The sequence below is a fragment of the Ogataea haglerorum genome (assembly GCF_019207285.1).
Source record: "Ogataea haglerorum isolate 81-453-3 chromosome Unknown 81-453-3_NODE_5_length_632335_cov_97.011461, whole genome shotgun sequence".
In the NCBI taxonomy this organism is placed as follows: Eukaryota; Fungi; Ascomycota; class Pichiomycetes; order Pichiales; family Pichiaceae; genus Ogataea; species Ogataea haglerorum.
This window is the reverse complement of record NW_025065155.1, coordinates 361,215-387,270: the sequence shown is the minus strand read 5'-3', so window position 1 is coordinate 387,270 and position 26,056 is coordinate 361,215. Positions and strand designations below refer to the sequence as shown.

The window sequence follows — 26,056 nt, the reverse complement described above, 5'->3', positions numbered from 1 at the left end:
GACTTTTTCCGTCTGTTTTTGGCGCACCTGCATGACCACGGAAAAACGTGTTCGGTTTTTACGAGAAAAGCCAGTCGCTATTGTTTGCTAGAAAATGTCGATTTTCTTTTTCAGCAGAGGCTGGTGCACATCTTAATAAATCTGGAGATTTTTCTATTGTTGTATAATGCATTAGTATGACCCCGGTAATACCCCAGTATATGCTCATAGTGGATGCAAGTGGAGTCAGGTGGAGGCCGCTGGAGAAATGTGTGCCGAGGGGTGGTGCGTTGTCCTAAAGAATTTTTCCGGGCCACCTGAGTAGAATATAAAGAGGTTTGTTTATCTTGGGTTCAGAAAATAAAACCACTTTATTGTTTTTAATTTTTAATGAGTGTCGACGACAAACCGCTGCCAGCAGATCTGGCCAAAGAGATCGAGACCTACCAGAAGCTGTTTTGGGTGCCAACTGAGACTCTTCACAAGGTCATTGAGTACTTTATCGAGGAACTCGAGAGAGGTAACGCGGACGGCACAGATCCTACCGGTATCCCCATGAACCCTACTTGGGTCTTGGAGTATCCGACCGGTTCTGAAACCGGTGACTACCTGGCCATCGACTTGGGTGGAACTAACCTTCGTGTGGTCCTTGTTCACTTGCTTGGAGACCACAAGTTCACCACCGAGCAGACAAAGTACCACATCCCTAGCCACATGAGAACCACCAGAAACAGAGACGAGCTGTTTGAGTTCATTGCCCAGTGTCTGGAGGATTTCCTCCGGGAAAAACACCCCGACGGAGTTCCGGAAGGCACTGTTTTCCCTCTCGGATTCACTTTTTCGTACCCGGCCACACAGAACAGCATCGTCGAGGGTGTTCTCCAGAGATGGACCAAAGGGTTTGATATTCCTAACGTTGAGGGTTACGACGTGGTGCCTCTTCTGATGGAACAGGTTGAAAAGAAGGGCCTGCCTATCAAAATCACCGCCCTGATCAACGACACCAGCGGGACCCTTGTTGCCTCTAGGTACACAGATGAGCTCACCGAGATGGGCTGTATTTTTGGTACCGGTGTCAACGGTGCATACTACGACCGCATCAAGAACATCCCTAAGCTCAAAGGAAAACTGTACGACGATGTCGACCCAGAGTCTCCGATGCTGATCAACTGCGAATACGGTTCCTTCGATAACAAGCACAAGGTTCTTCCTAGAACCAAGTTCGACATTAAAATCGACGAGGAGTCTCCTAGACCTGGCCAGCAGGCGTTCGAGAAAATGACCTCCGGCTACTACCTGGGAGAGCTTCTCAGAATGATCATGTTGGAAACTTACAAAAAGGGACTCATCTTCAAGAGTTATACTAAGTCTTCCGAGCAGATCAAGTATCTGGAAACCCCATACTTCCTCGACACCTCTTTCCTGTCGATCGCCGAGGCCGACGACACCCCTTCGTTGAGCGTTGTCTCGAACGAGTTCTCCAACAAGCTCTTCATCGACACCACTTTTGAGGAGAGACTGTATGTGAGAAAGCTGTCGCAATTTATTGGAACTAGGGCAGCCAGACTGTCGATCTGCGGTATCTCTGCCGTCTGCAAGAAGATGAACCACAAGAAGTGCCACATTGCCGCTGACGGATCTGTCTTCCTCAAGTATCCATTCTTCCCAGAGAGAGCAGCACAGGGCCTGAGCGACGTGTTTGGCTGGGACGGTATCGACATGAAGGACCACCCGATCCAGATCAAGCAGGCCGAGGACGGTTCTGGTGTTGGTGCAGCCATCATTGCTGCGCTTTCTGACGCCAGAAGAGAGAAAGGTCTGTCTTTGGGGTTGAAAAAATAAGCTTCGGATAAAGTTACGGCTAGTGTATATAATTAATTTATAAAGTCCTGAGTGCATATATTTTATTTTTCTTATCTTTAATGAACGTTCTGTCTTTCTCGTCCCATGTGGTCCATGGCACGGTAGGCAACAGAGCGATCCAGTTCCCGTTGAACCTGCGTGGATGGAACGTCGACTGCGTCAACACCACGAACTTGTCGAACCATCCCGGCTTCAAAACATTCAAGGGCTCCAAGACCGACGCGGCCACGATCGCAGACATTTTCGAGGGGCTGGTCGAGATCGGGCTGCAGTACGACGCCGTCATTGTTGGCTATGTTGCCAGTGTGCCGAATTTGGAGTGCATCGCAGACATTCTGGCCAAACTGAGCTACAAACCGCTGGTGGTGCTCGATCCCATCCTCGGCGACAACGACAAGCTCTACGTCGACGAAAACCTCATTCCTGTCTATAAACGCATCCTGCGGGATCCAGCCGGCCTGGTCACGCTGACAACGCCCAACCAGTTCGAGATGGAAACGCTCACAGACACCAAAATCTCGGACTGGAGCTCGCTCACCGCTAGCGTTACCCGGTTCTACGACCTCTACAACGTGCGGTTCGTGGTGATCACGTCGGTCAACCTGGGCGGCGCGATGTACTGCATAGGGTGTCTGGACCGAGAAACGACGTTTGCGGTTCCGGTCGACCAGGTTCCTGCAGTCTTCTCCGGGTCCGGGGACCTGTTTCTGGGTCTGCTGACAGACGTTTTTTACCGCACCAAAGACGTCGAAACGGCGCTCAGACGCACCGTCGACGTGGTCCAGCGGGTTCTGAGGCGCACTTTGGAGCTCACCGACACCAAAATGAGCATCGGCAGCAGCCCGTACATCCCGTCGCTCAAGCTGGTGGAAAGCAAGGACATAATAGAATAGATTAGTCGGTAGTATCTAACTTGGTATTCATGCGGTTCATGTTGGCTCTGGCCTGTTTTATCAGTTCGTCGTATTCCGCCTTGTACTTCCTGCGCCACTGCGCGCCGTCCTCCTCGGCGTCGCCCGCCGTATTGCTCAGCGAGTACGTTCCTTCCCATTTCATGAGCCGGTTGATCAGCACGCGGTCGTCTACGGGATTTACCGAGTCCAGGTTCGCGTTGTACATGCTGATGAACTCCTTCATGCGGGTCTCCAGCTGGTGCCGTGTCCCGCCTGTGGGGAGGTTCCAGGAATTGAGCTTTTCCTTGAGCTTGTTGGTGGATATGGTGGGGTCCAGATTGGTGATTTTGGGCTTCTTCTTGACGAACTCGGGCTGCGTCTGGGGCGTGCGCTCTTTCTTGAAAAAACTGGAGATCACCGGCCGGCTCGGGCTCGGCCTGGCCCGCTTGTTGGCCAGACAACTGTCTATATGGGATGTCTGCAGCTCGTCAGCAGACATGAACGTGGAGCATACCGGACACTCCACGAGGGGGTCCTCGGCCGCGCGCTTCTTGCGCGACTCGTATCTGAGCACGGCCGCGGGCTTCTCCGCCTCTGGCGCAGCTACAGGCTCCGGAGTGTTATTCGCGGTCGGCCTGTGTTTGTCAAGAAGCTCTGGCCGGTTCCGCGTGAACCACGATGATATCTCGTCCAGAAGAAGCACCTTGCGCAGCTTGCTTTCGTACGTCTCCTCGTGGCACAAAGGACACTTCTTGTCGCTCTCCAGACTGCGTCTGATACACACAGAGCAGAATATATGGTCGCAGGAAGTCAGCACCGGGGCCTTGAGGAAATCCTTGCAAATGTGACAGCGGAGAAGCGAGTCCAGTTTGGACAGGTTGGGGAAACTGGTGTCGCCCCAGTCGCTCGGATCGGTGATGGAGTCGAGCGGATCGGTGAATGTCGCCATCAGCTATCTTAGAAATATTTTTCGATTGCGCGACGCGACGATTTATGTACACTATAGAAATTTGGCCCAGCCAGGGTCCGGAACAGAGTAGCTCCAGGACCCTTGCACCATGTATTTGCGGGCATGCAGGTATATCACGAGCTCTTCCGGAGTGGGGTCGACGTGGTTCGGAAACCCGCACACCTCGCACCTCCCGGGAAGCGTTATGGCGCTCAGTAGCTGCTCTGCTTTTTCCTGAATTAAAGAAAATTCCTTCCTGGACGGCCGCGAGGTCATTGGTTGGTTCAAGATCCCGGAAGGGCCATAGAGTGGATCGTTCACGATCGGGTGTCCCAGGTTTCGCAGATGTATTCGGATCTGGTGTTTTCGGCCCGTCTGGAGCACGCATTTCACCGTGCTTTCGTCCAGCTCAGAATTGTACTCGAGCAGCGAAAATTTCGTGGAGGCCCTCTTGGCGTCTCCCACGCCGCCGTGCCGATACCTCTTGAGAGGGTCGAGGACCACCACGTCGTCGTGGCACGCCACGGAGCTCGGGAACCTACCTCGGACGCGGGCTATGTACTCTTTGGAAGCTCTTTTTTTGTCCTCTATTTCCTTCCGGAGCCGCCTGAATTTCGGGAGATTTTTAGCCATAATGAGCACCCCAGAGACGCTCTTGTCCAGACGATGCAGCAGATGCAGCTGGCTCTGCCCGTGTTCGCGTTTCAGGATCTCCAGCACGGTGTTCTGGAAGTACCCCGACGTGGGATGCACAGGAATCCCTGCCGGCTTGTTCACCACCAGCATCTCGCTGTCCTCGTAGACGACGTCTATCGGGGCCGCAATCACGGGTTTCTCGTGATGGTGGAAACTGTTGCTGATTCTGTCTCCACGTTGCAGCTTCTCGGTTCTCAGCTGGGCGCCGCGGACTGTCTCCACGCCTGCCGGGGTGTTTCGCCAAATATACATGTCTCCAGAGTCGATCAGCTGGCTGTACTTGCTGATGTCTCTGCCGCGGAAATCGGTCGCCAGAACCTCCAGAAATGGCTTCCCGACCCACCGTGGTCTCGTAACGGCAGTGATGCGCCTCATGTACGGCTCAACATACCGCAGACCGTTCTTGAACAACACCGTGGGAGGCATTCTTTGGAAAAATATTTTTGCACAGCCCGATCTTATAGCAGCTGGTGCACCACTGTCTGGCCGTTTGACCTGTACGAGAGGACGATTGTGTCAGTTTTCAGAGATTTGATGTGGTCATACTGGATCGTTCCCGCGAACGTGATTTTCGCGGTCCCGGGATCGACATCGTCCGACACCAGGTCGAACGTCGAGTACGCCTCTATAGATCCGCCCACTATCATGTTGTAGTCTCGCTTGCTGCCGTAACGGTTTTCCACCGAATCCAGTCTGAAGGATCCGTCCGAGGTCATGGGCTCCAGCAGGCCGTTCAGGTCGTCCTTCAGCTTTGGCGCAAACTCGCGGTGGCTCCACCTGAACTCTGGAGGGAACCATCTTTTGGTGCAGTCGATTTCGAGTCCTTCGAAAAACACGTTTTTGTACTCGATTTTCACGTTGAAGCTCAGGAACTCGCCCAATTGCAGCGGAAGCCCCAGCGTATTTTTAATTTTGTGGTTCATGGATAGTTTAGAGAGGAGGATCTCCTTGGTGTTTGCCTTCAGCTTGTCGAGATCAATGCCTTTGGCCTCCTTGGAGCGCGCCAGAGGCAGCGATTTGGTGTAGAGCAGCGGAATGAATGCCGGTCTAGAATTGTAGGAGTTGTAGCCCACGTACGCTGTCAAGCCGAGCAGGGTGGGGAGGAAGACCTTGACGAGTCTCATGCCGAACGAGGACTTGGTCTGCGAGTACTTGGCCTTGACGGCCTGCTGCACCGAGTCCATGAGCGGATCGGAGGCTCTCACTGGCGTTGTCGAAAAGACTCTCCTAAACATGTTATAAAAAAGATAATTTCCCCAGGCTACCGCACTAATTGATTAACTAATCCGAACATTTTTTTGACTTGACAGAACTTTTGACTATGCCAGCCGGAGCGCCTCTTGCTTCGAAGTGGGCAGACGACACAGAAGCAGTGGCGACGGCTGTGAAACAGGATAAAAAGCTAGCAGGCAAGGGGTTTTCGGGCGAGCCAGCGTCTCGCGAGAGCCGCAGTCGGGAGAGCGCCAACACCCAGTTTTCTGACTCTGTGGAGGAAGTGAGCGACGACTCGGACTGGGAGACTGTCCCTGTGTCGAAGGGCGCGCTTTCCAAGAGTGCTCAGAGACTGTTGCCAGCAAAATGCTCGGCAGAGATTCACAAGACCACAGCGAAGCAAGAAGAGCAACAACCTCAAGGAGTCGCGCATAGAGCCAAAGAGCACTCAGGGGGTAAACCAACTAGGCTCAGGGAGAGCCGGAGGGAGCCTCAAAAGTCGGCCAACTCGCTGCTCTCGCGGATAGATCCTGAATGGAAGGCGCCGCGGTTGCAGAGCCGATATGCCGACCCAGAGCCCCTAGAACGCTCCCGCGAGGGTAAGTCGAAACCTCGACGGGACCGCGCGCATAAAAAAGACAACTCTACGGCTCGGACCGCACGAAGCAGGAAAGCTGCCTCGCAAGAAGCTTCGCCCGACCCGTCGCTGATCCAGAAGAAGAACGCCCTCGAATTCGAGAAAAAGCTCGAGCAGTTCAAACTGGGATCGTCCACAGGCGACTGGGCAGACGACTTTGAGTGGTACTGAACAGATAATAATTACACTTAATTCTCTTGACCGAGAAATGTTAAAATCGCTAGTTTAATTTTTCTTGCCTAGCTTCTGCCACCATTTCTTTGGCGCAGCTTTCTCGTCTTCCGCCTCCTCGGTAAAAAAGGTTTCTTTTTCCACACGGCTGCGCTTCTTTGGCACACGGAAGACGTAGTAAAAGGCATAAGTACAGATAATGTTGAATGCCGAGTAAGCAACCATCAGCCCAAAGTTTCTCCACATGTGGTCTGGGTTCATGTGCCTTTGCAAGAGGAACTGGTTGGAGTTGGACATGGAGCAGAATTCGCACATGTCTGTAGCGTCTGGGTTCACCACATATCCGCCGTTCTTGGTAATAAACTCCTGCATGTACTGGCCGCAGGTCTGGCCAGAGAGAGGCGGCAACTTGACGTACTCATCGCTGGCGCAGCGGATTCGCGTGTCGCGGATTCCCGCAGGAACAATGCCGCCGATCCACCACGTCAGCGGAGAAACGTGGTACAACCAGGTCCAGAAACCGGTAGGATACACCAGCACGCCGGAGAAGTTCATCGACAGCATAAACACCATAAACGAGTTGTTCATTCCGTTGGACATCTCCTCCAGTCCGAACGAGCAGAAGTAGCCGAGAGTCGTGGCGTAGATGTAGAAGAACGTCAGCAACAACCAGACCAGGCCGGCGCGCTCAGAAACGGAGTGTGTCTGCTCCGCATCCCTGTACAGGCCCAGGGGCAGGTACCATGTGACAAAGGACAGCGTGCCGGTAATGAAACTCCACGGGAGCTCGGCCGTGAACGTTGCAGACACAAACGCGTACCAGCTGTACAGCTTCGACGGCCGTTCTCTCACTTCGTAGACGTTTCTCTCCTCTTCGACCAGCGGGAGCAGCTGCTGGAAATACACCATGCCGGACGTGCACATAAGATAGATGGAGAGCATTTGATTCTGCAGGCCCTGTTTGGTGTGGTTGGCGTGGAAGAACGTGAACCCGTTGAACATGGACACACCTATGGCCATCAGGAGCTTTGAGTAGATGTAGGACGGTGTACGGATGTACTGCTGGACCATGCGTTTGGTGACGAGGAGGTACTGGGTCGCAAACGACGTGGCGAACTGGCGCTGCTTGGTTTCTTTGTGCTGCGTTCTCTCGTCGGCGACTTCTTCCAGTCTGTGCAGCTCCTCTAAGACAGCCGCTCTCTCTGGAGAGCTGGTCCACACCTCGTGGTAGTCTTTTTGCGCGTGCGAGCCAGGCGCCGCGCCAATGACTTCCAGCATCCACTCGGCAGGATTGGCGTGCACGGGACACGGCTCAGCACCGTTCTTTTCGAAGTAGTCGATCAGCGTTTTGCAGTTGGGCCCAAGCTCTCCAAAATACACGGTTTTTCCGCCAGCTGCCAGGAAAAGCAGTCTGTCGAACTCCTGCAGAAGCCGGGCCGACGGCTGATGGATCGTGCACAGAATGGCCTGGCCGCTGTTGGAGAGTTTCCGCAGGAGCTGGCAGATCGACCACGCGGTCTGCGAGTCCAGCCCCGACGTGGGTTCGTCCAGGAACAGCAGCAGCTGCGGCTTGGCAACGAGTTCCACGCCGATGGTGAGTCTTTTGCGCTGCTCGATGTTTAAGCCCTGGCCTGCCTCGCCAACCACGGCGTCGGCATAGCTCTCCATCTCCAGAACACGTATAATCTCTTCAACATAGTCGTCCTTCTCCTGTTTAGACACAGAAGCGTCCTGACGGAGATATGCGCTGAACCGCAAAGACTCGCGCACCGTGGCCGTCTGGATATGGAGGTCCTGCTGCTGCGCGTATCCGGTGAATCTCTGGAACGACTGGTTTCTCTCCTTGCCATTGACAAAGATGGAGCCGGTCACCACGCCGATGGTGACTCTGTTGGCCAGCACGTCCAGCAGCGTGGTCTTTCCGGCGCCGGACGCGCCCATCAGCGCGGTCAGCGTGCCGGGCTTCACCCAGCCGTCCACGTGGTCCAGAATTCTCTTGGGCTTGTTGCCGACCTTTATGTCGAAAGAAACGTCTCTCCAGTGGAAGATGCCGTTACCGGTGGCAAGCCCGCCGGAGTCGGAGGTCGACCCGGCCTCGTCCTTGGCGAAATTGACGCTCTCGATCTTATTGGCCGTCTCGATGTCGCTTTTCGCTCTGGCGTGCGTTGGCGCTTTGAACCAGTTCGACAGGAAGAGCAACACGTCTCCTTTTTGCATGGCGGATTTGGAATTCTCCACCAGAATGAGGTACACTCCAAGGAAAAAGATCGCAAACGACAGATTGATGCCCCAGTTTCTCCACTTGTGCTTGGCGTAGTACTTGTACGCCAGGGCAATGTATCTGGTCCCGGAAATCGTCGTCTCGCCTGCCTCGGCGCCCAGAGTGTTGCAGATAGTGTTTTCCCTTGGTACGCCAGAATAGCCCGGAATAAAATCATTGCACACGAACTCTCTGCCGTGGAACTCGTTTGCGATCAGCGCCTCGAACGCGTACGCAATTGGATCCAGATAGTTGATCCATCGCGACCAGCCGTGCATGTCCTTGACAGGAACAGCAAAGCCGGTGTAGAGCACGAGCATACTGACCAGAAACATCGCCGGCGTCAGGGCCCCGGACAGCGTGCGGAACAGCGACACCAGCGACCGCATCATGTGCGACATCGTGAGCGTGCTGGTGAGGTTTGTGAGCAGATAGAAGAAGAAATGGCCCGGAGTTCTGCGGAAATTGACCATGAAGTAGAACACCAGGTTGAACGCGGTGTTGACGACAAGCTTGTTGGGAATTTCGGTGATGACGGACGCGAGCGCGTCGGTCGAAGGGTGGTACAGGGCGTATTTCTTGTGCTTCTCGGCAATCTGACGCGCCTCGAAACAGACAATCACCTCCATCATCATAGACATGGCATTAAATATGGTTGCGAAAAACATACAGGCTCCGCGGTAGTAGAGGTCGGAGGTGGTATTTTTCAAGTTGTAGTAGAGCGACGAGATCACGAGCGAGAGGCCCACGCGGGAAAAGACGTGGAAATACAGCAACGACGGATCGCCTTTGATTTTCCACCAGTACCTGCGCATATTTTCTCTCACCTGGGTCCAGTACGTGGATGTGTACGGGGACCGCGGCCGGGAGCCCTTCTCCTGTCGGGCGACGTGGGACTGGTGGAACTGCTCGCGGAGATCGTCCTCGACGCTCTTTTTGATGTGCGCATCGGTCTGTGCAACCATGTCTGCGTACTCGGGCGACGCGCGCCAGTAGTCGTTGAACTCCTTTGGCGTGCGCGGAACTCTGTGTTCCATGCCCTCACGCGTGATTCTCTCCTTTGGCGAGGTCAGCGACGTGAGAAAGTCCGCGGTCGTCTGTCTCGGAGGACACACGTAGCCCATGTCCTGGAAAAACTGCTTTGCGTGCGCGGCCGGGCCGTAGTAGATCTGGTAGCCCTCGTAGAGCAGCAGCACGTTGTCGAAGAGGTTGTACGAGTCCGTAGAGCACTGGTACACGGACGTGACCGGGGTGGTTTGCAGCACGGTGGCAGAGGTTTTCAGTGCACGCAAAAACTCCAGAGCGGTGGCAGAATCTAAACCTCGGGTGGAATTGTCCCAGCACTGGATTTTCGAGCCGCACAACGACAGCTCGGCCGTGGAAACACGCTTGCGCTCGCCTCCAGAAACGCCCTTGACAAAATCGTTGCCCACTTTCGTGTCGGCCGTATGCGACAACCCGTACATCGCCATGTAGACCTTGGTCATGTGATCGGCGTATGCCTGGGCAGACACGCCCTGCGGCCTGTTTCTCGGGGCCTTGAGCTTGGCCGCAAACCCCAGCGTCTGGCGCACTGTCAGCTGCGGGAAGTGTTCGTCCTTTTCGGCGGAAAACGTGACCTCTCCTCTGTAGTTGGACCTGATATCCTTGGGACTGAATCCGTCGTACGAAATCACGCTTTCCGGAGCGACCTCGAATCCGTAAGTCTGCGACGAGATTGCTTTCAGAAACGTCGAGCACCCAGCGCCCGGACGGCCAAGAACAAGCGTGAACGTGCCGGGCAAGATGAGGCCGTCCATGGGCTTCAGAATATCGAAATACCGCGACTCCACGTTTTTCCTGAACGTGTTGTTGTATTTCTCCATCACGAACTTGATGGGCGCAGTCAGAATGGTTGTTTGGTAGTCCTCCGAGGACACAACGCCCCTGGCACGGAGGTTTCTAAACGCAACAGAAAGACTGGCAGGCTTGTAGTAGTCTGGATCCGAGTCCATCAGCTTGCGCATGTTCTGAATCCAGAGCTTGGCGTCGAAATCGTCCGAGTCTGGGTTCAGGCGCGCGTCGACGCCGTCCTCGACGAACGGGTTCACGCCAGGTACCTGGGAGTAGTTTGTGAGCGTTCTGATCAGCGAACGAGCGTCGTTGTCGTTCTTCTCCGTCTCGCCAGCAGAGACGTGCGAGAGCTCGCGGGCAAGCTTTCTGACCTGGGTTTCGACGTTGGAGTCAAACCCCGAGTACTGGGACTCCCCCGACTTCACTGAGATAGAATCTGACATTGCTGGTTGATGTTTGCATTGTTGCGGCAGCTCATAAATAAATATAGTGGGGCCGAAAACATATCTCGGTGATAACTCGCTGCCCCCCGAAAGTATTGCCGGCCGAAAAAATATCTCGGTGATAACTCGCTGCCCCCCGAAAGTATTGCCGGCCGAAAAGATATCTCGGTGATAACTCGCTGCCCCCCCGAAAGTATTGCCGAGACCGTAAACCGGCCGAAGCATTAGATTGCCGGAGTTTGCGCCAGGGCCGAGTTTTCGAGGGCTGCAGGCTTAGACCAAGGTAAGCAGGGAGTGACCTCGGCCAGAGAGCCGAGCTTCGGGGCGTGGACGGCGACCGTGGCCGAAGATGTTCTGCAACGGAGGTAGCTTGGCTGCTGGCAATCAGGTTTCCCGACACAGCCGTCGGCCGGCTGTAATGACTAGCCACAATGCGCCAGACTGGATCTCCCGCACTTCGACGCTCCGCTCGGCCAGCCTGCCAAGCCAGCGAAGCGTACAGCCGCATCTGCGGCATCTGGGATCGACGCGCCGATCCGAAAATTCTCAGCGTCGACAGACCCGCCCGTCTGACGATTTTTTTCTTAATTTTGTAAAGTATCATTGGCTGACAAAACTAAAAACACAACCATGGCTAACAAAGTGATCGAGCTGCAAAAGTTCTACCAAACCACCAACAAGCCTATCTACATGGCTCACCCAAGATCCAAGTACTACCTGATCCCATACGCCCTTGGTTTGACTCTTTCTGTCGGTGCCTCGCTGTACTACACCGGAAGAGCCTGTTTCGGACTCAAGGCTGGCCAGTGAACAAGGGCAGCTCGCGGCCGCTGCGCACAGAGCTGTGCCTGCTACCGGCCCGTTGTCCAGCTACATAAGTACACTGAATACAGAAATCTGAATCCATTAACTTCTCCCAACACATCCCATTACTCGTTCTTACCTGTTTCTGCCCTCCAGCATCATGCTGTACTTGGAGGCCATGTCGTTGTCGCTCGTCGCGATTCTCGTGTATCTGTTTTTCAGGTGCTGCAGCAGACCGTCCACGTCTGGGTCGGACGGCCGCTGGAGCGTGCCTACCACCATTGCGTTGTACACGATGATCATGTGCATCTGGTCCGACAGAAACGCAAAGTACGAGTCGTCGGTGATGGAGACGGCCAGCTTCAGTATCTCTGCCGAGTGGAAATACGCCGCCTCGTACGCCTCCGCGTTCTCGCGCACCTTGTCGAGGTCGGCGTTGTTCTCGCCGAGGATCAGCAGCAGCTCGGCCAGATGGTAGTCGATCTCGACAAACTCGTTTGCAGAGCTCGTAAATAGCTCCTCCCACTCGGAGAGCCACCCTTTCATCTCGCTGCGCACAATTTCCAGGCTCTCGCCCAGATGCAGGTACCGGTACGCAAACAGGTAGACCTCGACCTCTGCGATGATGCGGTAGTCGAAGTTGGTGGACAGGCTGTGGTCGTAGAACTTTTTCGGGGTCAGGGTGCCCAGCGAGTAGGAGGACTGTTTTCCAGAGAGCAGCGAGTACGCCAGATGGATGAGCACGAGCGTGTTGATGATTCTGTACGACGTGAGCTCGTTGAACTCGAACTGCACGAGCGCCGGGTCGTACAGGTACTCGAAGAGCCCGTAGCTGTTCAGCCGCAGAAACAGATGGATGCCTATGTGCGACAGATACCATCCGTCGAGACGTAGCTCTGCAGCCTCGTCGCTCAGACTCACGCTGTAGATGGAGAGAATGATCAGACACTGGAGGAACTCGAGCCGTTTGGGCATGTTTATCAGGCTCCGCTCGAGATCTCTCTTGATGATGATCAGCATCTCGTGGTAGACCAGCTCTTTGAGGTTGGGGTCGCCGTATTTCAGCGAGAGCGCGCACGCGACGGTGAGCAGCAGCGGACACGTTTTGCGGATATGCGTGAGCAGCTGCGGCGTGCTGAAGGTGTCCGGAAACGAGATCCAGCGGCCGTACCTGTCGCGGAAGATGTCGAGCAGCTTGGCGGCCTGGTCGTAGCTCAGCAGCTGCATGGACACGATGTCCGTCTGCGTGTTTTCCAGCGAGGGTAGCAAATTGAGCTGGTTCAGCACCGCGGCCGGGAAGAGCGACGTGTCCGGCTGCACGTGGGCCACGAACGCGAGCGGCGACGTGCTGATGGTGGTGATCGGCCTCGAGGACATGTTGAGCTCGTACGAGTCGGAGATCGAGGCAGCAGGCTCCGGAAGCGTTGAGTCTCTCAGTACTCGCAGAACCTCTCTCACGTCCGAGGAGATGGACGCCAGGCTGGTGCGCACAGACATTTCGGCAAATTCCTGGGTCTGGGGCTGGGTAAAGGTCGGCGTGGTGGACTCTGGGGTGCTGGGGGCCAGCGAGCACGGCTCGTTCAGCGCAAGACACCGGAGACAGCTGACGGAGGAGCCCGATTTCAGACAGCGTGTCTTCTTCTTGTGGCACAGGTCGCACGCCTTGGAGGTCCTGGTATAGCGCTCTTTTGTGCGTTTAGGAGGCATCATGTTTCAGATCCGGGGAAGGTGATATGTTGAGATGAATAAATTTATATTTGTGCGGCCGCGGCGAGCCGCGGCGAGGATATCTAAGGTTTTTTTTCGTTTTTTTTTCTCAGCAGGGGTGACATATTGGCAGCATTGCGAAATACCAGGAGAACAGTAGCCCAGAAAGGCAGGTGCACGAGACATTACGGTGAACGCCATTTCAACGACACCTCAAGCTAGTCTGTAGACCAGTCGTCGGACGCACTGGCAGACAATTGCTACCACGGTGCTACAGTTAAATAAAACGTTTATTTTAGATTTAGACCGTTCTCTATACATCACTATTTCCAGGTTAGTACATCAGACTGACATGCAAATCATATTTTTTTGCTATCACGAATCAAGCAAAACCTGACTCATCACCATACTTACTACTCGTGCCGCGTTTCAGGTGCACGGCTTGTCAAAGCCGAATTATCATCAAGTGCCGGAGCAACAGTTGACCGTCGTGAGAAAGTGCAATCATCATATACGCTGGCCTCTGGCCAAGAGCGTCCCCTGACGCTCTGTACCAGATCGAGCAGACTATCAGACCCAAGGGTGTCTTCAGAAGTCAGACATATGCTTGTCATTTTAGTTTGGTATCATCAGGTAGTCCTTATATGGTTTGCATGTCTTTGCATGTCTATGGTTAGTACCTCAGAAAAGCATGAATGGAAAAATAGAAGTCTCGTCATCGTGAACCACGAATCTGACTCGTCATCAAGACTTCATCACCGTACTCACTTTCTGCGTCGACAAGGCTTTGGCGACGCATCAAACTTGCAAAGCCAGCTCGTCAGTCACGGCGGGTTTCTGAGGCCCGCCTTTAGCATTGTCACTCATTTACGTTCGGTGCCCAGTGCATATATCCTCATCGAGCGGCCAATAGGTGTTTGAAAAACCCTTTTCGCAAAAACCTATTGATTCTACCTGTTAGCGTACATCTCTCAGTAATGGTGCAAAAACTTATCAACACGGATATTCAGCCAGTAATTCCAGCTTTGTTTTTGTTTCGTCATCATCAAGACTTACCACTTCTCAGTCAGATACTTGAAATCATGGCAATCATAAACTCTAGTTTGATTGTTTGGATCCTCATCGAAGTGTAAAATTTTTCAGCTTTCTCAGAGGTATTTATACCTGCGCGGAGTTACGTAAGCGGAGGCCCGCCGTGAGGCTCTTTGTAAATCCGTCCAGAAAGCACAGAGTAGGAGACGAAAACGGCCCATACTGGCTAACGTGTGCCTTGAATGGCCTCTGAACCATGCAGACACCCGCCACTGCGAACGCCCAAAATTCACACCCCCGTAAAAATATTCTCTTATATTTTATTATTTACCTTGTTTCTCATGTCCTCCACCGCTTTTGTGGAAATTGCGGTCCATCCGGACCTCAAGACCTCGACAGTGGTTCTCCCCCACTCAATCAACAAAACTCTCAAACGGCACTCGCTTTCAAACGCCGACTTCCCCCAAGTTCAGCCTCTTGAATTTGAACAACATCTCGCGGTCGGCGGAGCTCTGGTGGATCTCAAGGCCCAATCGGCCATCTTCAACACCGTCTCGTATCAAGTGGTTGCCGACGGCTACAGAATCACGCTCACGCCGCTCATCTTGAACAATCCGTTGGACCTGACGTTCAAGTCTCTGTGTTTTGTTCTTCCTCAAAAAGCCCTACCTAACTGCGTTAGTGTCACAGATGCCGGGGCGGCAGTCTCAGTCAACATTCTCACGGCGGGAAACCTGCTTATTTCGATGAACCTGCCGCTGGAGTCGTTTCTGTCCCAGGAAACACTCTCTCCTGTGACCTTTTACAACTGGTGCCAATACAGCATGCCGTACTCGTTCGACGTGCGGGCTCCTTTGTTTATGCGGTCGATCGACCCGAAAACGATCATTGTGGCTCTTCAGGATGGTGGCCTGCTCAAAATGTCCAAGGAAAACATGGAGGACAACTTCCTGGTGGTTCCATTTAGCGACACGTCCTACTTCAACCAGTTCAGACTTCCCTTTTTCGGCTCTAAGCGCAAGGACCAGACGGAGACGGTGGTTATAGATAACCAGCAAGTGGCGGTTGGAGCAGCCCTGGACTTTGTTGTGCTGGAAAACAAGCTGATCACTCTGAGTATTGATAAAAGCATCAGGTTCTGGTCGCTCGAGACAGGTGCTATGGAGAAAGAACAGACACTTAACGAATTCCTACCTCAGGTACTGCATCCGGCGTACCTCAATAACCCGCCAACGCGCCTACTGGGACTGGTGGGAAGATACCTGGCGGTTGTCGTTCCTATTGGGGAAACGTCCTTAAAACTATTCTCTGTGGAGCAAGACGCATCGCTCATTCTACTGAACGAGTACGCCCCTCCCGAAGTGGATAGATGGGTGTTCCAGAGCATGGTCTTATCCAAAGTGGAACAGAATCTCCAGGTCAGTCTTCTGTTGTCTCTCCACGGAGCTAGATATATTCTCTTGGGCCGGATAGACGACAAACTCGAGATGAGCTGGACTCGCTGTGCTCCGCCGCTTGCAAATAACCTAACGCAGTCCATTTCATTTTTCGACGATGTCAGCCTGCTGAACTCTCACTGTATGCAGTTGCTACAGGTTTACGACGAGCGTGTTGTGGAAAAAGTGCTCTCTATACTGGAGCAAAAGTACAACTTGGAAAGTGCTGCTCTACCGCTGCAGGAAAGGTTGCAACATGTGATTACACACGGTTTGGACCTACAAGATCATCTCAACAGTCTCAAGAAACAATGGGTGAAATTTGACAACGCTTGCAAAGAACTTTCCCGACAATTGGAACCATCTGTTGGGTTGGACCTCGTTGACGGCATCCTGCTAATCCAAAAAACTCACGGCTTGTCTGCGATTGTGCCGTCCTCACCGTTTGCGCTCATCATCTACAATGACACTCTTACAAACGAGGACTTGCAGTATTCCAATATCAACGCCAGGGATTTGCGCCCGCTGGCCAAGTATGTGCTATCTTTCGTCGCCAAGTTTCCTCAGGAAGTTGTGTTCAAAGTGACGCAACGTGTTTGCGACTGTCCAGAGGCTGCAGAGCCGCAGATGAATACTATTTTCCAGGAAGAATTGGCACCTTACGTAGACGAGACAATGGTCACCGAACTGCTCACTGCTTTGAATGCTTCAAAGGATACTATGCAGCTTTTTGAATTCCTCATCAGCCTCTCGACTCTGGACAACGCGGGCTACGTTCCTATTAAGAAAGTCAGGTTTGGCAATTTGGGCGGAACTTTACTGGTGTCGTCGCTGAAAAATAATCTGCTGCTGCAGAGAAAGCTGATTCTTGGATTACTTTTGATCGTTCTCACTGTGGACGTCAATCCGCAAATGATCAGGTACTACACGGAGCTGGCAAAACTGTACAGATGCGTAGAGCTGTCCTTGCGGGTGCCGTCGCCTTTGCTGCTGGGGCATTTGGAGGACGTTTTCGAGGGTGGAGTTATGGTGAGAGCCAACAACCTCAACCATTTGCTGACACACATTTTTGGCCTTCTGCTGCAGAATACGTTTGTTTACTCGATCGTGGCAAAGCTCGTCAAGGACGAACGGTTCCAGGACGCACACTTGGTGAAATATCTTCCTGAAACTGGAATTTCCAGCGTTTTGAAGGGACTGATTTTGCTCAACACCAAGCAGGGAAAAGAAGCCTTTGAGCTGTTCACTACCCACGCAGACCAGATCACACAGGCCGCAAAGACGGCTTCCGCAGCAGAGAAAAAAGCGTTGCAACCGGTGTCGGACTGTACCAACCTGATCTTGGTGGACTCCAAATCGGACTACTTCTACGACCTCAGCACTCTGTTCCAATCGAAACAGTTCGACCAGCTGGCTCTCAAACTGGCATTAAAAGCGCTTGCGACGAAAACAGAGCTCAAGGACGTTTCCGATGACCAGGCGATCTTGCTAAAGGTGTTCCAGCTGGCTCTCAAGCTGCAGGAATTTGAGCTGGCCCACGACACGATCCTGAAAATGGAGAGAAAATACAGAAAACACCCAATCAAGCAGTTTGTGTACAAGCTATTCCAGATGAACCAGATCCCCAAAATCTTGGACTATCCGTTTAATGAGGACGCGGACAAGGTGGACGATCTAATTTACAGTCTGGGCGAGTCGAGCGCGCTGAACAGCGATCTCAAAACATCGCTCAAATACTACCGCATATGCTACACCTTGCGCCTTAAACAGGGCGACTACAGAGCTGCCGTGGAGGCGCTGTACCGTTTCAACAGCATTGGCCTGGAACTGATGAAACAGAACAAATTCAACGATATCAAGCTCATTGGCGACAACTATCTCACGATCCTCAACCTGCTGTACACCCTGGAGGAGGACGACCGGTGGATCATCAAGAGACCAGTCCAGTTGGTACATACGGCAGGCTTGCAGCCGGCCGAAGAACAGAAAAGCGAGCTGGTGTACTCTGCGGACTTGGAGAAGGAGTACCAATCGCTGACGACGTAATAGATGACGTAAAACCAAAAAAGATTCCACACCCCTGCTATTTTCCAATAAAAAATCACCCAATTTAAATCATTCTTCATGCCACTCATTCCGCAACAGGGCAGAGTGGGAGTCGTCGGCGGCGGGATCTCGGGGCTGACCTATGCCTACTTCCTCGCCAGTCTACGGCCGGATCTCAGAATCGATCTGTACGAGAAATCCGCCAGATGCGGTGGCTACATCAGATCGAAACGGCTTGGCACCACCGAGTACGATTCTCGCGCCAATCAGGACTACACTATCCTGGAAAAAGGGCCGCGCACTCTCCGCGGAGAAAGCCCCGGCGTCCTGCTAATTCTGGACCTGCTCTTCAAGTGCAATGCCCAGAACGAGCTCCTTGGCATATCGAAAAACTCTCTGGGTAATAGAAAATATCTCCTGAGTCCACACTCTGACACAGAGGGCCACTCTGGGAAATTGACTCCTGTTCCGTACTCTTTGTCTTCGTTTTTGCGGTTTCTCTTCGACCCGCTCGGCAAGGGTGTTTTGCTTGGCCTGCTGAAGGAGCCGTTTGTGAGGTCCAAGTCGACGCCTGACGAGACGGTAGAGCAGTTTGTCTCGAGAAGGTTCAACAAGTCTGTTTCGGACAACGTTGTGAGCGCCATTATGCACGGAGTCTACGCCGGAGACGTGGCCAAACTGAGTGCGGCCAGCGTGCTGTCGCGGCTGGTGGACATTGAGCGGCAGCACGGGTCGATCGTCCGCTACGGGGTGTCGCAGCTGCTGCAGAGTCTGAGAAAAAGGACGCCCGACCAGCTCGCGCCAGAGGTCGCGCTGTACTCGAAGGTGTTCAAGCCGGCGTTCAACGTGTCCAAGACGGCCAGATTCCTGCGCAAATTCCCCGTGCTGACCATGCGAGACGGCCTCGAGTCGCTCGTGGCCGCCCTCCAGAAAAACCTGCCTGCAAACGTGTCTGTGCACACAAACACGGCGGTGCGAGGTGTGGCCCAGACGGAGGACGGGCTGGAGCTGGCGCTTTCGACGGGCGAGACGGCGCGCGTGGACCATCTGCGGCTCACCGTGGACGCTCCAGGGACCGCTGCCGTGCTGCAGAGCGCCGAGATCGGCGCCCTGGTGGCTCCCGTGGAGTACACCACGGTCGTGCTGGCCAACGTGTATGTGCCCGCTTTGAGGCTGCTGTCGCACCCTGGCTTTGGCTTCCTGGTGCCCAAGACGATGCAGGACGAGACCCAGCTGCTGGGGGTGATTTTCGACAGCGACATCGAGCAGAACTCGAGACGGCTATTTTTCTACAACGACGTGAGCACCGAGCTGACGAGCGAGTCTCCAATCTCGGACGAGAAGCTGGCGGGACTGGCCAAGGCCGTGGCCAACAGGGGCGCGGTGATCACGAACTCGTACACGAAGCTGACGCTGATGCTGGGCGGCCACCAGCTCAAGAGCGGCGAGGACCTGCCGACGCGGTCCAGAGTGCACAAGATTGTGCGCGACGTGCTGATGAGCAAGCTGCACATCGACCTGGAGAAGTGCAACGGGGCGGAGGTGATCGAGATCGAGTATTGGACCGACGCAATTCCGCAGTACCGTGTTGGCCACGAGGAGTTGAAAAAGAAAGTGGCCGCAGCGGTCCGGCAGGTATTCGGAGACAAGGTGACGTTGGGCGGAACAACGTTTGGCGATGGCGTAGGGGTTCCGGACTGCGTGGTGCAGTCGTTCACGGAGGCGTACGCGGCGACGGTCGACTCGGAGTTTGGCCACGACGCTCAACAAAACGGGGTTTCCAACGAAAATCCGAACCCCCAGTCGAAAAATTATACCACATATAGATAGAAAATATGCATGCACTGCTTTTTACGGCAATGGGTGGCGGCAACCCCGGATTTGCGTCATCTTTGTGAAAAGATGCAAGTGTTGTAGGAGTCCGAAGGCTGCCGCAGGCGGGAGGTGAAAAATAATTACGGGGTGACGCGGTGGCTTTGTAGGGCCGCATGGTCTGGGGACGCTGGAAACGCATTTAAAAATTTGCTGGTAGAATAGAAAAAAATCGGCAACCCCCTAGTTTTATATTTGATGGATAATATTTATTGGTCATCATGACGGACAAAGTAGTATCCATTACGCAGTACTCTTTGGATCCGGTTCCCGGCCTGGCCAGCGCTCCGATGTCCGGCCTCGACACGGCCACGCACTCAGCCGGTTCGGACCTGTGCCAGGAGCCGATGCCGATCCCCAAGAAGAGTGCGACCATCAAGACGGATAAACCCCGGCCCCACGTGTGTGCCACTTGCACGCGCGCGTTTGCGCGACTCGAGCACCTCAAGCGGCACGAGCGCAGCCATACCAACGAGAAGCCGTTCCAATGTGCGGCGTGCGGACGCTGTTTTGCGCGGCGAGACCTTGTTTTGAGACACCAGCAAAAGCTGCACTCGTCGCTGCCCACCAACAACAGGACCAAGGCGCCGCGCAAGGGCCGCGGGGCCAAGTCGGCGCCGCGCGACGGCGAGATTGTGAGCGACTATCTCAACGACAACATCAACATCGTCCGCAACAACACCAACGCGCAACTGCCGCTGCCCAACAGCTCGAGCCCGCTGCTGGAGGAGGACTCGGCGAGCCAGGGCGCGGACCTTGTGGCTGCGTCGCAGCCAGGCTCGGCCGGCCTGTTCTTTTCGCCGCGAAACATGCCCGGCACCGGTTTCGCCCACGACGACACCCCGTCCCGGGGTGTCGTCGTGGGCGAGAGCGCGAACGCGGACAAGACCCAGCGCAGAGCCCATCGCCACGCGTCGTTCTCGGCGGCCACGTCCAACTCGTACACAGGCTACAGCAACGACACGGCGCCGCAGGTCCAGTTCAGCTCGCCGCAGCTCAGGTACCAGCAGGGCGACATTGTCTACCTCGACCTCGACAACCTCGACCTGCAGGGGCTGCACGACCACACCGCCAACGTCCCGCAGGCGGCGCCGCCGGCCATCACGTCGCTGTTCCAGGGCAAGCTCGCGGGCCAGGACTTCGACTTCACCCCGGAAAGCAGCGTTTTCAGCAACAACTCGCTCACGAGCCCGGAAAAAAAAGACAGTAAGCCGTCCACCGACGACGACCAGCACTCGAACGAGGACTGGCTGTTCGAGTTCATCAACGCCCCGATCGAAACAGAGTTTCCGCCCGTCTCGAACCACATCGGGTTCACAGACTCGCCGGCCACGAACAACTCGAACCACTCTCCTCTGTCCAACGACTCTCCAACGAACGATCTCTCGCAGTTCTTCCGTTCCAGGCAACTTGACCTCTTCAAGCACATTTCGCTTTCCCAGAGCCAGCAGCACCCAGCTCACCCGGGTCGTTTTCCGGAGATGGTGCGCACGCACATCATGAACAAGTACCACCTGAAAGCGTCGCAGTTCCCGCAGTCCGACGACCTCAACCACTACCTCGCCCTCTACGAAATCGAGTTCGACAAGTACTTCCCGTTCGTCCACATTCCGTCGCTCAACGTCGAGCGCGACCTCGAGCAGACCCCGCTGCTGCTGTCGATGGCCGCCATCGGCGCGCTGTACTCGTTCCACGCGCGCAACTCGTCCACGCTCTTCAACTTCTCGCGGTTCCTGATACACAACTTCATGGAGAGCCAGCTGGCGCGGAACAAGTTCAACGAGGTGCCCCTGCACATCACGCAGGCGCTGCTGCTGCACATGTTTCTGGGCATGTTCCACAACGACGTCGAGGTGACAAAGCTGACCTCGCGCCAGCTCACGTCGCTGGTGTCGCTGGTCAAGACCACCAAGCTGGACATGCCGGTCGAAACGTTCCAGCTGCCGCCAACAATCACGACGGAAATATCCGGCAACTCGGCCCTCGTGAGGTCCTGCTACGAGTACTTCATCCGCGCGCAGAGCAGAATCCGAACCGTCCACTGTCTGCATTACCTTTGCGTGCTGTTTGGGTCTCTGATCGGGTCTCCGATCCAGCTCACCGCAGACGACATCAGATGCGGGTCTCCGTGCTCATTGGAGAGTCTGTGGAGAAGCAAGACGGAGCTGGAGTGGCTAGGGGTGCTGAAGGAGAACAACGTGCGAGTCGACTCGAAGTTCTCGCTCATCCAGCTCAGCAACGGGTTCAACTCCTACAAAGACCTCTGGCGCGACCTGAACAACCATACGCTCGACAAAGAAATCGGGTTCAGGTGTCTCCTGTCGCTGCTGATGTCCTTGAACGGAGACATCCATCGCCAGCGCCAGGAGCTGGCCAAATCCAACAAAAGCGTCGGCGCAAACATGGCCGAGTGGAGGCTGGAAATCAGACCGCAGCTGGAGAGCATCATCAAGTCGTGGGAGAGCTGTTTCATCCGCAACGGCGGGCCGATCGTCCCGCGCGGCCAGAACCTGCACACCATCAGCCAGAGCCCTGTCTTGAAGTTGATCCTGCCGCTCCTGTCCTTTGCAAAAATATGCAAATGCGTCTACATCTCTCCAATTCTGAAAAAGGTGTGGTACAGAGACTGGGATGGAATGAACACGGAAATCAAGAACCTGACGGGCGACCTGGAGGCCCTGCGGGACTCTATCAGCTACTCGCTCGACATCATCAACCTGTGGGTCGAGATCATCTCCATCACTAACGATGCCGAAAAGACGTCTGTCAGAACTCCAATTTTCTTTTTGACATGTCTGTTCACGTCCGCGCTTCTCATCTCCGAATACCTCTACACTACCGAAGAATGGGCCATCAACTATCTGTCGGCGCCAGAAAAATACAACGACCTCACCACAGCCGACAGAGTGCTCTGGCTCCGTACAGAGACCATCTTCAAGAAGGTGGAAGAAAATTTGCTACCAAAAGGGTCCAACAACTCATCGTACTCTGAATTTCTGCGCATCCAGGCTAACGGCGCGCTAGATGTGGATATTCTGGACGACGAAATAGCCAGGCTGGCTTTGGAGCCGGGAGACCTGCGTCCAATAGCCCAGATCATGATGAGTGCGAGATTGAGCTCGAGATGCCTGTCTTTAGGGGTCCGTATTCTGGCTGACGCGCCGGTGTGGCCTATTGCTCTGGTTTTCGCCGAGGCGCTGAAAGCTCGTGCGACAGCAATCCACCACACGCAGTCCCGTTTTAGTCCCGGATCCTCCCATTAAAAGTAATGAATTTTACATAATGTTTGCATGAACGAGAAAATTTATTGAAAAAAAATAAAAAAATATATGCTATCAAGCATTCGGTCTCTTTTCATGACAAACTCGAAATTGACCGGCAGACAGCTCTACGACAAGCTTGGGCGTCCGAAAAAGGTGGTGGCACCGATGGTGGACGGTTCCGAGCTTGCATGGCGGATGATATCCAGGAAGTACGGCGCAGACCTATGCTACTCTCCCATGCTTCATTCTCGACTTTTTGCGACGGACGAAAAGTACCGCGAGAAGATGTTTGGGCCGATGGACGGCTCCGAAGTGGACAGGCCGCTGATCGTGCAGTTCTGCGCAAACGACCCAGACTACCTTCTTCAGGCCGCCAGGCACGTTGAGGACAGATGCGATGCCGTGGACCTGAACCTGGGGTGTCCTCAGGGAATCGCGCGCAAGGGCCACTACGGGTCCTTTCTGATGGAGGACTGGGATCTGATCTCGAAACTTATCAACACCCTGCACAGAAACCTCAAAATCCCGGTCACAGCCAAAATCAGGGTTTACGACGACTGGGAAAAGAGCCTCGCGTACGCGAAGATGTGTTTGGACGCAGGCGCGCAGTTTCTAACTGTCCACGGGCGGACGCGTGAGATGAAGGGCCAGAAGACCGGGTTCGCGAACTGGAAGCTCGTGAAGTACCTTAGAGACAACCTGCCTCCAGAGACCGTCTTCTTGAGCAACGGGAACATTCTGTATCCAGAAGACATTGACCGATGCGTGAGAGAGGTCGGCTGCGACGCAGTGATGTCTGCGGAGGGCAACCTGTACAATCCAGGCGTTTTCTGGACACAGACCGAGGACATCGAGAAACAGTTCCCGCGAATAGACCGGTTTGTGCGCGAGTACTATGACGTGGTTGCTCGGTGCGAGGGGTCGGAGAGCCGTCGCTGTTTCAAGTCGCACTTGTTCAAGTCGCTGCGCAACTTTTTGAGCATTCACACGGACGTTCGTGCCGAGGTGGCGAAACTGAGCAGAAACTCGTCGCTGGAGGAGCTTGAGACTGTTGTAAAGATGATAGAGGACGTGGTGGCGAAGATATATGAGCAGGACAACATTGCGGAGCTCGACCGGGTACGTGTTGGCGAGATCGAGAACTGGGGCGGCCGCTACAGAGAGGTGCCGTACTGGCGGCTGCAGCCGTATTTCCGGCGCGTGGACGGCAAGGACGGCAGGGAGGTGATACAGGACAGCATGAAGCGCGTGATGGAGAGCGACGAGCGGGTCAAGAGACAGAAACATGATGACGGTAGATAGAATATATGTACACTGCAACCACACCTAGCTCCTGAAAAATTAAATATTCGGTACTTATGTCCTTGACACGGCTGTTTTCCACGACGCGGCAGGCGCGGACGTTTCCGTCGGCGGTGCAAAGCCTGCTGGCGCGGCACTCGATCGACACGCGTCCCGGGGACTTTGAGGCCGATGCCAACGAGCCGATTATCGACCACCTGCGTCGCCGCTCGCTAATCGAGACGGTGGTCAACGAAGACCAGCTGGCCCGGCTGGCGCGAGAAAAAGCGCTCGGCTTGTACTGCGGCGCCGACCCGACGGCCAGGTCGCTGCATCTGGGCAACCTGCTGCCGCTGATGGTTCTTCTGCACTTCAATCTCCGGGGACACAACATTACAGCCTTGGTTGGAGGAGCCACCGGGACGGTGGGCGATCCGTCGGGGAAAACGACGGAGCGGGCGCAGATGGAGCAGCACGAGCGGCTGGACAACGTGGCGCGCATCCAGGCGCAGTTCGAGCACTTTTTCCGCAGCGGCCGGCGCTACGCGGCCAGTCGCAACCGCCTCCTAGGCAGCTCTCACGGCGCGGTTTCTGTGCGCAACAACTTCGACTGGTGGAAAGATATGGGGTTTCTGGAGTTTCTGGCCAAGTACGGCCGGTTTGTGAGAGTGAACCAGATGCTTTCGCGGGACTCGGTGAAAAGCAGACTGGAGTCTGAGCACGGCATAGGTTTCAACGAGTTCTCGTACCAGCTGCTGCAGGCCTACGATTTCTACTACTTGAACAAAAACCACGGCGTCGACGTTCAGGTGGGCGGGAACGACCAGTACGGCAACATTGTTGCGGGACTGGATCTGATAGACAGGATGCATCCGGGCGCGAAGAAAAAAGCGTTTGGTGCCACGGTGCCGCTGCTGACGACCGCGAACGGCGTGAAGTTCGGCAAGAGCGCCGGCAACGCCGTCTTCATCGACAGCAGCCTCACGCCGTCGTTCCAGCTGTACCAGTTTCTGTACAACACGCTGGACGAGGACGTTCCGAAGCTGCTGTACAAGTTCTCGCTGCTGCCGGCGGCGCTGATCGGGCGGATCTGCAACTATCACCGGCAGAACCCGGCGCTGCGGCTGGGCCAGCGCGTGCTCGCCGTGGAGATGTGCGACCTCCTCCACGGCGACGGCGAGGGCCGCGCGAACCTGGTGATCAGCGACGCTCTGTACGGGGACGCAGACGTCGACGTCGACGAGGTTCTGGCCGCGTTCCGCCGACAGAACATGATCACGGCGGTGCGCGAGGCCGAGCTAGCCAGCGTGGGGGATCTGCTGCACAGAAAGCTGCCCGGCGTGTCGAAAAAGGAGATCAAGCGGCTGCTCGCCGGCGGCGCCGTGTCTGTCGGCAAGCAGCGCGTCCGGCTGAGCCGGTGGGACGACGCCGTCGACAGAAGCCTTGTTGTCGACGGCCGGCTGCTGCTCATCCGGACGGGCAAGCACGTCCACGTGTTTGAGGTGAAATAGTAAATAAATCATCCGCTGCCCTTGCTGTGTCTGAACAGTTTCATGCCGATCCACGAAACGACGCACCAGATCCATAAAATGACAAAGTTCAGCGCAAACGCGTAGACATAGTAGCTGTCGATGATCTCGCGGCCCTCGCCGTCCAGCACCTTCCACTGCGACAGCCAG

The 26,056-nt window shown here is 54.8% G+C and overlaps 13 protein-coding genes across 13 annotated transcripts; 8 read left to right on the top strand and 5 right to left on the bottom strand.

Moving 5' to 3' along the window:
• Nucleotides 1–369: 369 nt before the first annotated feature.
• Nucleotides 370–1,821, top strand: KL911_002163 (uncharacterized protein; the record flags this gene model as incomplete). Its single annotated transcript, XM_043197202.1, has 1 exon — nt 370–1,821. The coding sequence occupies one exon, from the start codon at nt 370–372 to the stop codon at nt 1,819–1,821; it is 1,452 nt and encodes a 483-aa protein (XP_043055168.1).
• An 80-nt stretch (nt 1,822–1,901) lies between these two features.
• KL911_002162 (uncharacterized protein) lies at nt 1,902–2,735 on the top strand (the record flags this gene model as incomplete). Its single annotated transcript, XM_043197201.1, has 2 exons — nt 1,902–2,267; nt 2,328–2,735. The coding sequence occupies 2 exons, from the start codon at nt 1,902–1,904 to the stop codon at nt 2,733–2,735; spliced, it is 774 nt and encodes a 257-aa protein (XP_043055167.1).
• Nucleotide 2,736: 1 nt separating this feature from the next.
• KL911_002161 (uncharacterized protein) lies at nt 2,737–3,684 on the bottom strand (the record flags this gene model as incomplete). Its single annotated transcript, XM_043197200.1, has 1 exon — nt 2,737–3,684. One exon carries the CDS (start codon nt 3,682–3,684, stop codon nt 2,737–2,739), a length of 948 nt encoding a protein of 315 aa, XP_043055166.1.
• Nucleotides 3,685–3,735: 51 nt separating this feature from the next.
• Nucleotides 3,736–4,806, bottom strand: KL911_002160 (uncharacterized protein; the record flags this gene model as incomplete). Its single annotated transcript, XM_043197199.1, has 1 exon — nt 3,736–4,806. One exon carries the CDS (start codon nt 4,804–4,806, stop codon nt 3,736–3,738), a length of 1,071 nt encoding a protein of 356 aa, XP_043055165.1.
• A 32-nt stretch (nt 4,807–4,838) lies between these two features.
• On the bottom strand, nt 4,839–5,615 carry KL911_002159 (uncharacterized protein; the record flags this gene model as incomplete). The annotated part of the gene is made up of 1 exon (XM_043197197.1): nt 4,839–5,615. One exon carries the CDS (start codon nt 5,613–5,615, stop codon nt 4,839–4,841), a length of 777 nt encoding a protein of 258 aa, XP_043055164.1.
• An 86-nt stretch (nt 5,616–5,701) lies between these two features.
• Nucleotides 5,702–6,400, top strand: KL911_002158 (uncharacterized protein; the record flags this gene model as incomplete). Its single annotated transcript, XM_043197196.1, has 1 exon — nt 5,702–6,400. The coding sequence occupies one exon, from the start codon at nt 5,702–5,704 to the stop codon at nt 6,398–6,400; it is 699 nt and encodes a 232-aa protein (XP_043055163.1).
• Nucleotides 6,401–6,454: 54 nt separating this feature from the next.
• KL911_002157 (uncharacterized protein) lies at nt 6,455–11,444 on the bottom strand (the record flags this gene model as incomplete). Its single annotated transcript, XM_043197195.1, has 2 exons — nt 6,455–11,115; nt 11,216–11,444. The coding sequence occupies 2 exons, from the start codon at nt 11,442–11,444 to the stop codon at nt 6,455–6,457; spliced, it is 4,890 nt and encodes a 1,629-aa protein (XP_043055162.1).
• Nucleotides 11,445–11,729: 285 nt separating this feature from the next.
• Nucleotides 11,730–14,061, bottom strand: KL911_002156 (uncharacterized protein; the record flags this gene model as incomplete). Its single annotated transcript, XM_043197194.1, has 2 exons — nt 11,730–13,423; nt 13,887–14,061. The coding sequence occupies 2 exons, from the start codon at nt 14,059–14,061 to the stop codon at nt 11,730–11,732; spliced, it is 1,869 nt and encodes a 622-aa protein (XP_043055161.1).
• Nucleotides 14,062–14,820: 759 nt separating this feature from the next.
• On the top strand, nt 14,821–17,961 carry KL911_002155 (uncharacterized protein; the record flags this gene model as incomplete). The annotated part of the gene is made up of 1 exon (XM_043197193.1): nt 14,821–17,961. One exon carries the CDS (start codon nt 14,821–14,823, stop codon nt 17,959–17,961), a length of 3,141 nt encoding a protein of 1,046 aa, XP_043055160.1.
• A 78-nt stretch (nt 17,962–18,039) lies between these two features.
• On the top strand, nt 18,040–19,791 carry KL911_002154 (uncharacterized protein; the record flags this gene model as incomplete). Its single annotated transcript, XM_043197192.1, has 1 exon — nt 18,040–19,791. One exon carries the CDS (start codon nt 18,040–18,042, stop codon nt 19,789–19,791), a length of 1,752 nt encoding a protein of 583 aa, XP_043055159.1.
• A 263-nt stretch (nt 19,792–20,054) lies between these two features.
• KL911_002153 (uncharacterized protein) lies at nt 20,055–23,096 on the top strand (the record flags this gene model as incomplete). Its single annotated transcript, XM_043197191.1, has 1 exon — nt 20,055–23,096. The coding sequence occupies one exon, from the start codon at nt 20,055–20,057 to the stop codon at nt 23,094–23,096; it is 3,042 nt and encodes a 1,013-aa protein (XP_043055158.1).
• Nucleotides 23,097–23,189: 93 nt separating this feature from the next.
• On the top strand, nt 23,190–24,398 carry KL911_002152 (uncharacterized protein; the record flags this gene model as incomplete). Its single annotated transcript, XM_043197190.1, has 1 exon — nt 23,190–24,398. The coding sequence occupies one exon, from the start codon at nt 23,190–23,192 to the stop codon at nt 24,396–24,398; it is 1,209 nt and encodes a 402-aa protein (XP_043055157.1).
• A 56-nt stretch (nt 24,399–24,454) lies between these two features.
• On the top strand, nt 24,455–25,878 carry KL911_002151 (uncharacterized protein; the record flags this gene model as incomplete). The annotated part of the gene is made up of 2 exons (XM_043197189.1): nt 24,455–25,174; nt 25,243–25,878. The coding sequence occupies 2 exons, from the start codon at nt 24,455–24,457 to the stop codon at nt 25,876–25,878; spliced, it is 1,356 nt and encodes a 451-aa protein (XP_043055156.1).
• Between the last annotated feature and the right edge of the window lie 178 nt (nt 25,879–26,056).